This window comes from Aspergillus karnatakaensis (genome assembly GCF_047715665.1).
Source record: "Aspergillus karnatakaensis strain CBS 102800 unplaced genomic scaffold BJY04scaffold_32, whole genome shotgun sequence".
NCBI lineage: Eukaryota > Fungi > Ascomycota > Eurotiomycetes > Eurotiales > Aspergillaceae > Aspergillus > Aspergillus karnatakaensis.
In genome coordinates this window covers 265,034-276,850 of record NW_027395744.1, presented here as the reverse complement: position 1 = coordinate 276,850, position 11,817 = coordinate 265,034, and the positions used below count along the sequence as shown (strand labels likewise).

The 11,817-nt window shown below is 50.1% G+C and overlaps 4 protein-coding genes across 4 annotated transcripts; 1 reads left to right on the top strand and 3 right to left on the bottom strand.

Moving 5' to 3' along the window:
• Positions 1–4,325: 4,325 nt before the first annotated feature.
• BJY04DRAFT_191950 (heme-dependent oxidative N-demethylase family protein) lies at positions 4,326–5,882 on the top strand. Its single transcript, XM_073711725.1, has 3 exons — positions 4,326–5,149; positions 5,204–5,326; positions 5,391–5,882. The coding sequence occupies exons 1-3, from the start codon at positions 4,587–4,589 to the stop codon at positions 5,794–5,796; spliced, it is 1,092 nt and encodes a 363-aa protein (XP_073570032.1). The 5' UTR covers positions 4,326–4,586; the 3' UTR covers positions 5,797–5,882.
• Positions 5,883–7,970, bottom strand: BJY04DRAFT_191947 (thioesterase-like superfamily-domain-containing protein). Its single transcript, XM_073711724.1, has 3 exons — positions 7,146–7,970; positions 6,574–7,094; positions 5,883–6,480 (listed from the first exon to the last, which is right to left on the bottom strand). Exons 1-3 carry the CDS (start codon positions 7,672–7,674, stop codon positions 6,433–6,435), a joined length of 1,098 nt encoding a protein of 365 aa, XP_073570031.1. The 5' UTR covers positions 7,675–7,970; the 3' UTR covers positions 5,883–6,432.
• Positions 7,971–8,230: 260 nt separating this feature from the next.
• BJY04DRAFT_82176 (uncharacterized protein) lies at positions 8,231–9,308 on the bottom strand. Its single transcript, XM_073721142.1, has 3 exons — positions 9,051–9,308; positions 8,817–8,987; positions 8,231–8,757 (listed from the first exon to the last, which is right to left on the bottom strand). Exons 1-3 carry the CDS (start codon positions 9,158–9,160, stop codon positions 8,382–8,384), a joined length of 657 nt encoding a protein of 218 aa, XP_073570030.1. The 5' UTR covers positions 9,161–9,308; the 3' UTR covers positions 8,231–8,381.
• Positions 9,309–9,988: 680 nt separating this feature from the next.
• On the bottom strand, positions 9,989–11,718 carry BJY04DRAFT_191941 (putative mitochondrial phosphate carrier protein (Mir1)). Its single transcript, XM_073711723.1, has 4 exons — positions 11,374–11,718; positions 10,788–11,207; positions 10,440–10,734; positions 9,989–10,383 (listed from the first exon to the last, which is right to left on the bottom strand). Exons 1-4 carry the CDS (start codon positions 11,514–11,516, stop codon positions 10,291–10,293), a joined length of 951 nt encoding a protein of 316 aa, XP_073570029.1. The 5' UTR covers positions 11,517–11,718; the 3' UTR covers positions 9,989–10,290.
• Positions 11,719–11,817: the final 99 nt, after the last annotated feature.

Below are 11,817 nucleotides of genomic sequence, written 5' to 3'. Positions count from 1 at the left end.
TTTCTCGGTTCTCAAGCTCATTCCTGTTCTCATGTCTATTTATCTACCTTTGTTCTCCCACATCCTTCTCGTTTCTTCTTCTCAACCCAACTCCCCCTATTGGTTCGTTGCGATTGCGATTGTAATTGCTTTCTTGTCAAGTTTCTTCAGCCAAGCCACGCTTCAATAACTCGCTTTTCCGTTCCCGTGTCATCGTGGGGGTCGAATTCATTTGGTTGCTTATCTGCCCCTGTCTACATATTAGACAGCCGCCTGCACGACGCTGGCTGGACTTCCTGATTGGGTCGTTCGTTGTTTCTGATATTAATGTTCTGGATACCTTTTGCCATCTTATACATATCATATAGCTGTGGTCATTGACTTATGATATCAACTCATCTGTCCATATGTTTCTCTGTTTCCGAGTCCAAGTACCGAGTGTCCTTCTGGGTAGCGAGCCAGGAGAGTGATACTCTATTTACCTGTAGTCCACTCTAACTCAGAGTATACCATTGAGAATGCGGCAATCCAAGCTAGACGTCAGCGTTGCAACGACTCTTGGGTTAGGTTAATACCTCTCCCTCCAAACCGAGCTCTCAAAGATTCTACTTGCTCATAAATTGAGGCGATCGTCCCAACTGTGGTCTTTGGCCTTATGGATTATCAAGATAACCCACAAATGGACATTCGCCTAATAGCGCCATTTCGTGGGATCAGAGTGACAGAGTCAGAGAGCATTGCATGCCTTTTTTTTCTGTTTCAAGCCGTAAAAGGGTAGGGTCATGGTTGGTGAAGAGCTACGAAAAAGTCAGAGAGTTTCCCGTTAGGCGGCAAGTAATCGTCTTGATGAGGCTGGGAGTTGGTGTGAAAATCGAGATAAAGATGAAATAATAAATAGATGGGCACAATAAACAGTGAAAGGACAAAGTGAAGGAAAGAGCGGTCGACACTGCCCGCTGGCAAACCCCCGTAGGCAGCGGACATGGTGTCAGGAACCGGAAATTGAGGGACGGCGGACTCCGTTGAAGGATATACAGTAGATCAACAAAGAGAAGCGACGACTCAGATAACGCAGCAAGTATCTTCCGTGTCACCAGGTACTTCTTGGGTTTATCCGAGTGTTAGCAGGATTCAACCGCGGGAGGAAGGGAGAAAGAAAAAGGAAAGAAATGCAGCTTGACGCAGCCCTGCTGGAAGCTTCTGAATGGCCAAGAAATAAAGACTCCCCAATCCAGAGCCTTATTTGCTTTTCTTCCTTCGCTTTCTTTGCTTCTTCGAAGGGGGTTCGCACTTAGGTTTCTCGGTACGGGTGAGGTACTCTCCCGGAAGTACTTACCTTGTCTTCGGGTCGGTGTTGCTTTTTCCTTGGTTGTGATGTGGCTAGAAGCTCTATCTATGGCTGGGGGCTATCCTGATACCTCGACCGTCTCCTTGAGATGGAAATAATTGATGGACTCAGGTCGTTCCATAGGCCCTTGAGCCGACACCTTGCAGCCTCTGACGTACGGCGACTCGAGCATGCAGCTTCGTTACCAAGTCCTGATCATAATCAAAGAGCCTTTTTGAGTCATTGAATGGACCAGGCAGGTGCGACTCGATGAGGTCTGCGCCATGTCCACATGGTGCCATGCAGAATCCCCAGGCCGACACGCCTTCTCTGGACAAGAGCATCTTCTTTGTCATGAGCATAGCCACACAGCCACTCCAGGTTTAAACAGTCGTGCAAGAGGTCCATAGGCCCAAATGCCCAAATGCGGAGAACAATCCTTGCCGTTGCATCACATCGCATCAGCTCAAGCCTGACAACGTCCGTGCACTTGAGACATCCTTGCTCAGCTCCCCGCCATCTGATTGGATTCCAAGGCCGGGCGAAGGACAACAGCGTGGTGCTTGCCCTCTTGTGAGCAACGCTCAAGCGACTAGGCACCAGTCAAGCTGAGCTAGCCCCAACTTGAGAAAGAGGCCGTGTGTCCTGCCAGTGCTCCGGAGGATTGCCGTTTGGCTGCAGACTTGTAAATCCCCCTGCCCTACTCGATCAACTTGGAGCTAGTGGTGGAGTTCCGTGCGCACTGAGGGGCTGCATTAGCGATATCGCGGGGTCGTGTTGTCTCAATTTGACCTCGAATCCATGTACAGATACTTGAATACGGCCAGTCGCTGACACAGGCAGTACCAACGGGAAACCCCGTTGGGGCTGGCTGGCTGGCTGCTTGTGCCCGTGACCATTAGCTTTGACAGGCTAGTTGTCCAAAAGCAACGCGACAAATGTCATTTCGGGCAAATTCTTCCTCGGAGGATTTGTGTCTCTTCCAGGCTGGGGCCACGGTGAGAAAGGGGACCGGGAAGTAACAAATAAGAGGGCGAAGAAAGGACCCGGTAGAGTCCAGATGTAGCGAAAACAAGGAAAGGTACGCCGAACGAACAAAGAGACTGAAAGATCCCGGAAAAAGAAACAAAAAAGCTAAATGCAATTGATTCCACGCCACGGGAAATTCGAGATCGGAAAACCATGAGAGAAGAGACTCCGAACCTCGAAGGAAGGGGAGCAGATAGAGAGCCGAGTGGGAACGGAACGGGCAATCAAGGCACATGAGAAAAAGAAAGCAAAATCAAAAGGAATATACCAAAATACTCGGGAGCACTTGTCTTGTTCACCCTGACACCGCCATCTTGCAAGCCCGCAAGCCCTGAAAGAGATTGAATGTCATTCGGACAATTCGGCGTGGTCGGTATCACTCATTTCTCGAGGAATAATATTGAGCAGCGGCAAGCGCGCCTTCCGCGACATGGGGCGGTTGCAGCGCAATAATACCCCAGAGGGACCCATTGTTGATATGATGTCCATGACTCCAGACTGGAGTGATGGAGTCCCATTCGGCTGCACTACTGGACCTGGTTTGAGAAAATGGAGCACAAGTGTGCTTTTGTTCCGGATTCGTTTGCCAGCTTTGTCGATTTCGACGATTTAAATCTGGCTGCAAAATCTTCGGCTCCATAGAACGCTATAGACCAGGTCCATTATTCAATGATGAGTCCGCTGATTCGCTGGTAGCGTTGCATCTGCTCTAGTTGGATTATTAGGCGTGAGGAGAAACATGGCTGTGCACAGCAATTATTACTGAGCATGAAGATGCCGCGCCTGGGTGCCTGCAAGAACACCTCACAGTACTTCGTACGTCAGTGATCATTCTGGGATCTCTCCAAGGACCTAGTCCTTCGTGAAAGTGTCAGCAACGCCGAGAGATCTCCCTGACCAGTTGTCGAGCCCGAATAATCAAGCAGATGGAGAAAATACCCACCCTTGGTCATTTGCAAACAGATTCATGGACTTCATGGAGCGATGTGTGTCTCATTATTGCCTCTCCCGGATGGAGACAAAGGGGTACGTTCCAACTTCCAAGAGATGTTTGGTAGCCGCCTGACGACGACTTTGATTAATATTACTTCTGAGGCTGGTGACCACCGACGCCCGAGTTGGGGTTGGCCCACGCTACATCCCACGCGCTGACGGGATCCGAGGAGTTCCTTTGTTGCACAACGGTAAAGAAATGATGTATGATCTTCAGCAAATCTCAATCTCGACGCGGCTTTGGTGCTATGAAACGGCGCCTCTAACTTGGCCGCTCTTTCCGCTCTATCTCGTAATGCGATTGAGTATTGTTTCGCTTCGTATTCTGGAGCAGTTCAACCTATTCTCGAATGGTGCTTCATCATCCTTTTCGTCTCTCGACCTCCAAGGCGTCAGTATCGGAGAAAAACAGAATAGACTTGTAATCTCGAATACCCGCAGGAACGGAACCGCAGGAACCTGTTAGACAAGGAACTCTATCATCACCCAAACCTCTGAGCCTGATTCAGCTCACGAGGTCTTGAATCGTCGCGCACGGACGGATACGCGTGAGCTCGCCTGACGATTTTCGCAATGATCTTTAGCACAGGGCCTGCCGTTGCTGTTGCCTTTTCCCCATAATTTGTTCTAGATCGGGCTTAGCTTCGTACATCCTTTATGAGCGACTCGTAGCACGGTTGTAGCGGTAGTGACGACTTAGCTACATAGTAGCCTTGCGGATCTAGGGCCAGCCTGAACCTGCGGCACTGCTTGGAACCTCCTGTCCACTGAGAGTCCATTGCCCAGAGGATCCTGCACCCCCCTCCTGCCATTGACCCAAAGACCCGGTGGAGCTCGATTGACCTGAAAAAAAAGCTGAGAAACTCTGCTCGATCATGTGGGTGCTGTCAGGTCCATTTTCTTTTTTGGGGCGGCGAATTGCGGCTTTTGCGGGGAAAAGTAGAGCGTATCAGAGTTCAACCAGGCACCCTGAAGCTGGACTGTTGAGGACCAAATCGTGGCTAATCGTATGACTGAAATGATGATCTTTGCCCAAAGGTTGGCTGTACAAATATAATTGGAGCCATTGCCCTCATCCAGGGACAAGAAGTTTCACTATGCCAAACAGTTTCTTTTCGCCGTCTGACCAGGTTTGCGTTGTGGAAATTCGAGTGCTTGAGAAACATTGATAGTTTCTTGAGGCCAGGTCACTTTTCCCTTTCTTTTCTCTGTTGTTAGCTCTTGTCTTGTTCTTGCTCGCATCTTCCGCCACAAGGAAATGAAGACCCTGACATGGCTCGGGTTGGCAGTCCTGTTGCTTATCTTTGTCGTCCTCAAGATTCGGAACGGCCTACCATCATGGCCTGCAGCATCCAAAACGCCCACCACACAACATGTCGAGTGCAATGACATCAAGCGGATGGCACCCTATCCAGCCCAGCCTATCAAGGGAAGAGATCGATACCGGGTCATGATGGATATTCGGAAGTTAGACGTCGAAAACTGGCTCACTCTGGATAAAAACTATATGGACGAGCACGTTGTTAGGAGCCAATTGCTTGCCCAAGAAAGGCAAAAAGTTTTTCAGTGTCTTCCTGAGTCCTATGATGCGTGTCTCGAGGCGCTAGAGGAGGTGGTCGAGTTCCTCACGCAACGATTTGCAAACATGTTCGAGATGAAGAAGCATGGCGAGAGAAGAACAGTCTTCAATAAGATGACGGGCGAAACTTTCGTCTTTGGCGGAGATAGAACAGGTCAAATGGACCCTCTTGAAATTGCCGTGAGGTTGACTATGGAGGACCTGAGCATCCTGATGAAGAACAAGGAGGGAGAATATTATCTGTCAGTACGCCATAGCAGGAGCAATCGTGGACAGCAAACTGACTCGTTGGACAGAGCCGCAAGTGCAAGTCTCTTCCCTGTAGGATGGACAGTGGCAGACCGAATCGGATGGACAATCTCTCAGCTGCATAACCCGGTACCACTATGGCACCAGCAGGTAGCCAACTCCGTCAGCAAGTAGGTCATACCAGGATAAACAAAAGCCAAAGAACCAACCATGATTAACCTCTCACGAACCCAGATTCCTCTGCCGGCTCACGCCAAACTCGCCCATGGAACGATCCAACTATTTCGTGGAAGTAAAACGACCAGACGAGGATCTTTTCGAAACCCTCTACCGACCCACTACACTATCGGAAGATAACCCAAATCCATCACCCCAGGACATCGTCATTCGTCGTGAGCGACAGACTTTCCGCAGACTTCCTCGTACAGGCACTATTGTCTTCGGCGTCAAGACGTTCCTGACCACGCTAGAAGAGCTACCAATGCAGGAGCTCGAGAATCTGGCGAGAGAGGTCAAAAGCTGGCCGGAGCATGTGGGCGAGTACAAGGGAAGGGAGATCTGGGGAGCAAAGGCTCTGGAGTTCTGTGAGAAGAGAAGGAGTCAACAGCAACTGATGGGAGAGAAAAAGATGGAGGTTTGATCTGCGAGCGAAGGAGTCAAAAAGATTCCAGCGTGAGGTTCATTCAACCTTAGGGGATGAAGAGTGGAAGGAGAGCGGAGGAGGGGGGTGGTGTAGGTGAGGTGGGATGGATGGGGAGGCGAACAGCCACTGAAGGTTCGGACAGGTCTCTGTAGCACTACTCGTCTGGTCATCGCATTTCTGTGCGTTTGCTTGTGTTTGTGTGTTTTCTCTTGGGTTTAGCAAAAGCTTGGGTGGGTGGCTCTCTGATTTCAAAAGCATTCGTCCTGCGTGCATCTATCTGTCTGTTGGTCGGTCTGCTTCTTACTCTGTCTTCCTTTATTATTAGCGTACCCTCGGTGGTCAGGCTAACTTGCATTTGATACTCGGTTGAGTTGGTACGAGCTGGATTGGGTGTGACAACCGCCTGAATGGCTCTGCCCTGTGAAGGAATGACACGGTTGCTTTGCGCTGAAGTAGAATTTTGATATGTACATTGTAAAGCCTCTGGTGCCCGGATTATCTAGTTGAAGAAATATTTATGCAGGAAAGACACCCCATACAAAGAAAACAACACGATCAACCCTTGATACTCCCGACGGACCTAGTAATCTAATCGGAAGAGATAATGAATATGACGAGAATGTTTAGAGAACATTAGATCTTCGCACGACGTGGCTCGTCCTGTTTGAGCCTCACAACACCCTGTTCGCCTAAAATCAGCTGCCTGGACACTGCCAAAACACTACATGGATTCGAATCTATCGAATGTTAAGTGGAGAAAAGAAGAAAACATACCTCTTGCGTGCAGGTGGCAATCAACGTGCCGTCCTTAGCCCAAATCTTCTGCAGAACAAGCCCTCGCCCTTCTCCGGCCCATGGGCTCTCCATCTCCGTGAGCATCCATTCGTCTGCACGAAATGTCCATGGGTTATGAAAGTATATAGTATGATCAAGGCTGACCATCATGCCGATCTCCTTGTGGTTTACCTTGCTCTTCGGGTCGTTGAGTTTGCTAAGAGCGCCCTCGAGACGACGACGTAACTCGGCTGCCTCTTCCTCCTTCAGATCGTTTAATTGGCGAGCGATATCCTCGTCGTCGAGATCCGAGGGGTTCTTCAGAGCCTTCAAGGCCCTTTGCATCTCCGCGGCAGAGGAGAATCGTGGGATTTCATGTACCCGGGAGACGGTGCCAATGAAAAAGCTGTCCGTTATATATGCGAGAGCGGACAGGTGGGCGTGCTGAGCTCCAGCATCCGAAATCTGTCCTCGGCACCGTACCCAGCGTCTAACCTTCTTTTCTTCGGGGTTGGAGTCCCCTGTTCCTGTTAGATAAAACCACCGGTGCTTCCTAACTTTGCGAGACTCACGGTTCACAATCCCAGCCCTGGCCGATTCAAAAGGCCCTCCACGATTCTCATCAAACCTCCTCTCCCCAGGCCCCGCAACCCTCGGAACAGGCACAGGAGGCATAGATGAAGCATGCTGAAGCTTCTTCTTCCCGCCGCTATTCGCTTTACTGAAGCTCAGTGTGGTTGTGAAAATAGGTCGGCCGCGTTGCCTAGCTTGGACAGTCCTTGTTATGAAACTCCGTCCATCGCGAACCCGTTCAACGTGGTATACGATCGGAATCTCAGAATCACCGGCGAGAACAAAGTAGCAGTGCATGCTGTGGACGGCGAAATCGGCGGGGACGGTTCGCATCGCGGCGGCGAGCGACTGGGCTATTGCGGCGCCTCCGTAGATGCCTCGCGCTCCTGGAGGGTGCCACAGCGGCCTTGTGTTTGTAAAGACATCGGGTCCGATATCGTCCACCGATGTTAACTCAAGGACGTTCTCGATCGGTGCTCTGGCCGAGTCCAGTTGTGGTGGTTCGAATAGGGTGACGCGTTTAGACATCTTCGGCTCTTAATTCCAGAGAGAAAAATAGCTCGTAGATGACGAGTGCACAAGGAGTAGGTAGAAGCTAAAAGAGTCCAGCCGGAAAGTGGAGAGCTTGTGGTGTAATTGCGAAGCCGCAGAGATGGCCGACTTTTGGCTACTGACGAAAGGGAACAAAGGTCTCCAAAAGATTGGAAGCGGGACAAGCTGGATTTTCTAGCTGTACAGAACAATATTTTCACGCGCGGTAAAACACAGGGCTAATGTTTCGGACATGGTGAGTTATGAAATATGAAAGAGAGGTGGATGAGAGGGACCCAGCGAGCCGAGGTTCTTTCACGGACCCGTCGAGGTGAGGTACGGTCTCCAGCCAATATAGCCCAACAAGGCTAGTCCCCTGTTCGATTATCGAAATGTCACCCATCTTCCACACCAGCCGAGGTATAGAGACAAATCAGGTCGTCATGAAAGACAAGGCTATTTATGAGGCATTCTTGCAAGCATTACAAGACCCAACCATTTAATTACAAGAATTAATCATCATCCGGTACACCCCTCCGCTGAATTCCCAGGTAATACGTGGTACAGGCGCAAGAAAAGAACTAGGTCATCAAAGCGTTCATATCCAAAGCTAGAACCACCATGTAACGGCAGCGGTGAGGTACCTTCGCAAAGCAGCAATATCCAAATCATTCTAGATCCCGTGGACCGTGCATTCAGCGGTTTTAGCTAAAATAACCATCCTCTTGTTGTTGAGGGTGGAATGAAGTGAGACGATCGGGGTGGTTGACCTGGTAAGTCTTTTGCACAGCCCTCGGGGTCAATGATTTTCTGGAAGAGCTCTGCTCCAGTAAACGTTGCAGCTGCTGACGTTGCATCTCTTCGTCCGTCAAGAGTATTGTTCCACGATTCGACTCGACTCCAATCGCTTCGTTCACGTCGCGAGCGTACAGCCAGAGTGCGCCCAAGGCATAAAGAAAAGCAAACGCGGCGGCGAAGCTCAGACTCAGGATCTCAAGTAAACTCATAGGAAGGATGTTTCGACAGATCACATTAATCATGACGTTGAACAACGCGAGAATATTAGACATTAAGCCAGGTCTGTGTTTCAAGTCAGCCTGGTCAAAGCGTAGCACAAAGTGATACTTGAGCGAACATACACGAGAATTGAGTGAATCACAAAGGTTCGCTCTTCAAAGTGAGACAGAACCAGAAAGAGGGACAGTGAATAGGCGATACCAATCATGACAGATGCCGCTACAACAGTGGCCGTTCTGTTGACACTGGCGGATTTGTCTTCACCCCCAAAGGCCAAGGGTATCACCAAGAAGCTGAGTTAGGGCAACTCAAGTCAGCAAGCAAAAATAGGTCAGTAACTCGGGTTGGATATATACCCAACGAGTGCGAAATGGGAGGACACTGGAGCAAGGAATCTCCATGAGCTCGGTGTCGGTTGACTGGCGGGTTGCGCTGGTGAGCCAATCTGATGATACTGTGTCGACATTATTGATATTGCGGGTGGTCTGGGAATGGGCGTCTAGGGACACGCAGCAGAGAGAAGTAAGACCGTAATCAATGGAGGGTGCGTTCTCCTCAGATTCTGGTTATTGATCGACTGTCACGATTGATGTCTAGTCATAGGTAGAGAAACGAGGGACGCGACCGCGAACAAGCGAATGAGATACGCAGGGCACGAGCGATATATCAGCAATAATTGCGGTTCCTAAAGTGTAGTCATAACCAGATACATGAAAGAATAAAAAACGACAGGATGAGCCACAGTAAACAGAGGATATTAATATGTTGTTAAAGATGAAGGGGAAGACGAGGATGTTCAGATCTTCAGCGGCCGGACCAGCCACATTAGAATCAACGCTGCAGCAAGGTTGTCGATCCTGTGAGGTCAGCAATGACACTATCGTCACTCTCCAATCTGACTGGTCGACTTTGGTGCAGGTTGCTGAGCACTGACTGGCGGAATTTCAGGTGGTCTTGATTGTGGTCTCTTCAGCTGGGAATACAAACTACTTGGACTCGGGTTGTATGTGAGATGAATCTGTGTTTGCTGTTTCAAGACTGTGGAAGTTGAGACCCCAGATGGGTACCTAGGCCTCCGTCAGTCTCATTCTCGTATTGTTAATTTGGCCTCTTCAAGTGCGGCATTGGGCGGAAAACTGCCCCTCCATGCAGGTGCGGTACCTGCTCCGAAGTCCATAGTCCATACCCAGTGGCATCGAGCACCACTCGAGTCGGCTCAGCCACAACCTTGTTTGCTGAGCAGTGAGCAGCAAGAGGCTCAACTCATCGTCAGAGTTGAGGCTGATGCGGAATTCTATTTACATCAGGAATGCCGATGCTATTTTTAACCTAAGTCAGGAAACGAGGGGCATGATTGAGAAGTTACCATCTGATGATTTCAGGTCGAGCCATGGTTGTGTAGGGACCTACTGCATCACTGACTTTTTATTCAACGTCACTAAAACTACCAGCAAATATCTCATCCAGGCAGTATGATTCTAAACAAAATAAAACGGTCGTTAAGACTTTTCTAGTGAAAAATCTACCAGTACAATGTATGAAGCAAATCTAGTGCGCAATATAATACACCAAAACAATCACAACACAGACTCACGTCTATTTGGGGGCAATCTCAACGCCACCAGTGGCACCGAGCATACGCTTGATGTCACCGTAGATGGCGAATTGACCCGCAGTGATGGTACCAATCTGTAGACATTGTTAGCATACTGACGCATGTACAGTGACGGCATAAGTCGACTTACCATGAAGAGACGAGCACCAATACCGGAGAAGGATCCCTTGAGACCAAGCTCCTTGGCGATCTTGATGAGGCGGGAGGTGGTGCCCTCACCAGGGAGACCCTGGGTCTTGTTGATCTTGCTCAGCATGGTGTCAGCGGGCTGGGAAACGATGGCAGCAGCGAAACCAGCAAGGAGACCGGAACCAAGGTTGACAGCAGTCTTTCCACCGTCGGAGATGGTGTTCTTGTCAACGAAACCGTAGATAGCCTCAGAGAACTTCTCGAAAGCGACGAACTTGGCCATGGTGTAGGGAACCCTACAACGTTTAGCTTCGAATGCACGTTGATGCCGCATGGCTCAGGAACTTACTGCTTGAAGAGAATGGGACCGAAACCAGAGTAGAAAGCGCCAATACCCTCGTTCTTGAGAATCTTGGAGAAACCGCTCAGAAGACCGGAAGCGAACTCGGGCTGAGAGACAAGACGAATACGGGTAGCTTCAAGAGGGCAGAGAGCAATATCGGCGAAGAACTCGGCGGTAGCGGACGAGGCGAGGTAGATGGCAGTACGGTTCTGGGAAGCAGACTCGATACCGAGCTGGTTGATCCACTGCTGCTTGAAGAACTCATAACCACCGAACTTGAAAGCACCCTGGAGGAAGTAACCGGCAGCGGTAGGACCGAAACCGGTGAGGAGAGCGCCAGCACCCTCTTTAGCGATGACCTGACGGAAACCACCGATCATGCCCTTGTTGTATGTGACAGGGTCGAGCTGGATACGGGTCTTGACACTACAGAGTAAAAAAAAAACCATGTTAGCTTTGCAGCTCGATGTAGATAGAGTCTGCCCAGCCCGGAAAGACGCGGGTGAGCTGGACCAAGAAGACCAAGGTCTTTCCATCAAAAACAGCGCGTGTTTCTGGCTCAGGACAATTGTGAGGGTCAAGCACAACTTACACATCGACGGGAGTAAGAGCACCGTGGGTGACACTGCAGCAGACAGCACCAGCGAAGGCGAATCTGGAGTAGAGCTGGAGCCCAGAGAGCTGGGGCGCGGCGGGCGCGGCGGGAGCTTCCACCTTAGGAGCAGCGGCAGCCATTATTATATATTTTAGAGATCTGAAATCTCAAAGGAAAGAGAAAACGATTAAGAAAAGAAAAGGATGGGAATTGGGAGGAGTGGAGACGGTGAGAACGTCAGGGCAAAAGAGGAGGTGGTGGCCTTGAAGGGAAGGGAAGAAATTGAAGCAAGAAAACCGGAGCGGAAGGGAAAGGGATGGATGGGCCTTGCTTGAGAGGTTGGTTGGATGGCCGGGCTACCGGCTCGTTAGTTTACGGCTCACAATCCCCCGATACCGAAAACTTCTCGTTTCACGTGACTGCCGAGCCCCTTCGTCCCTC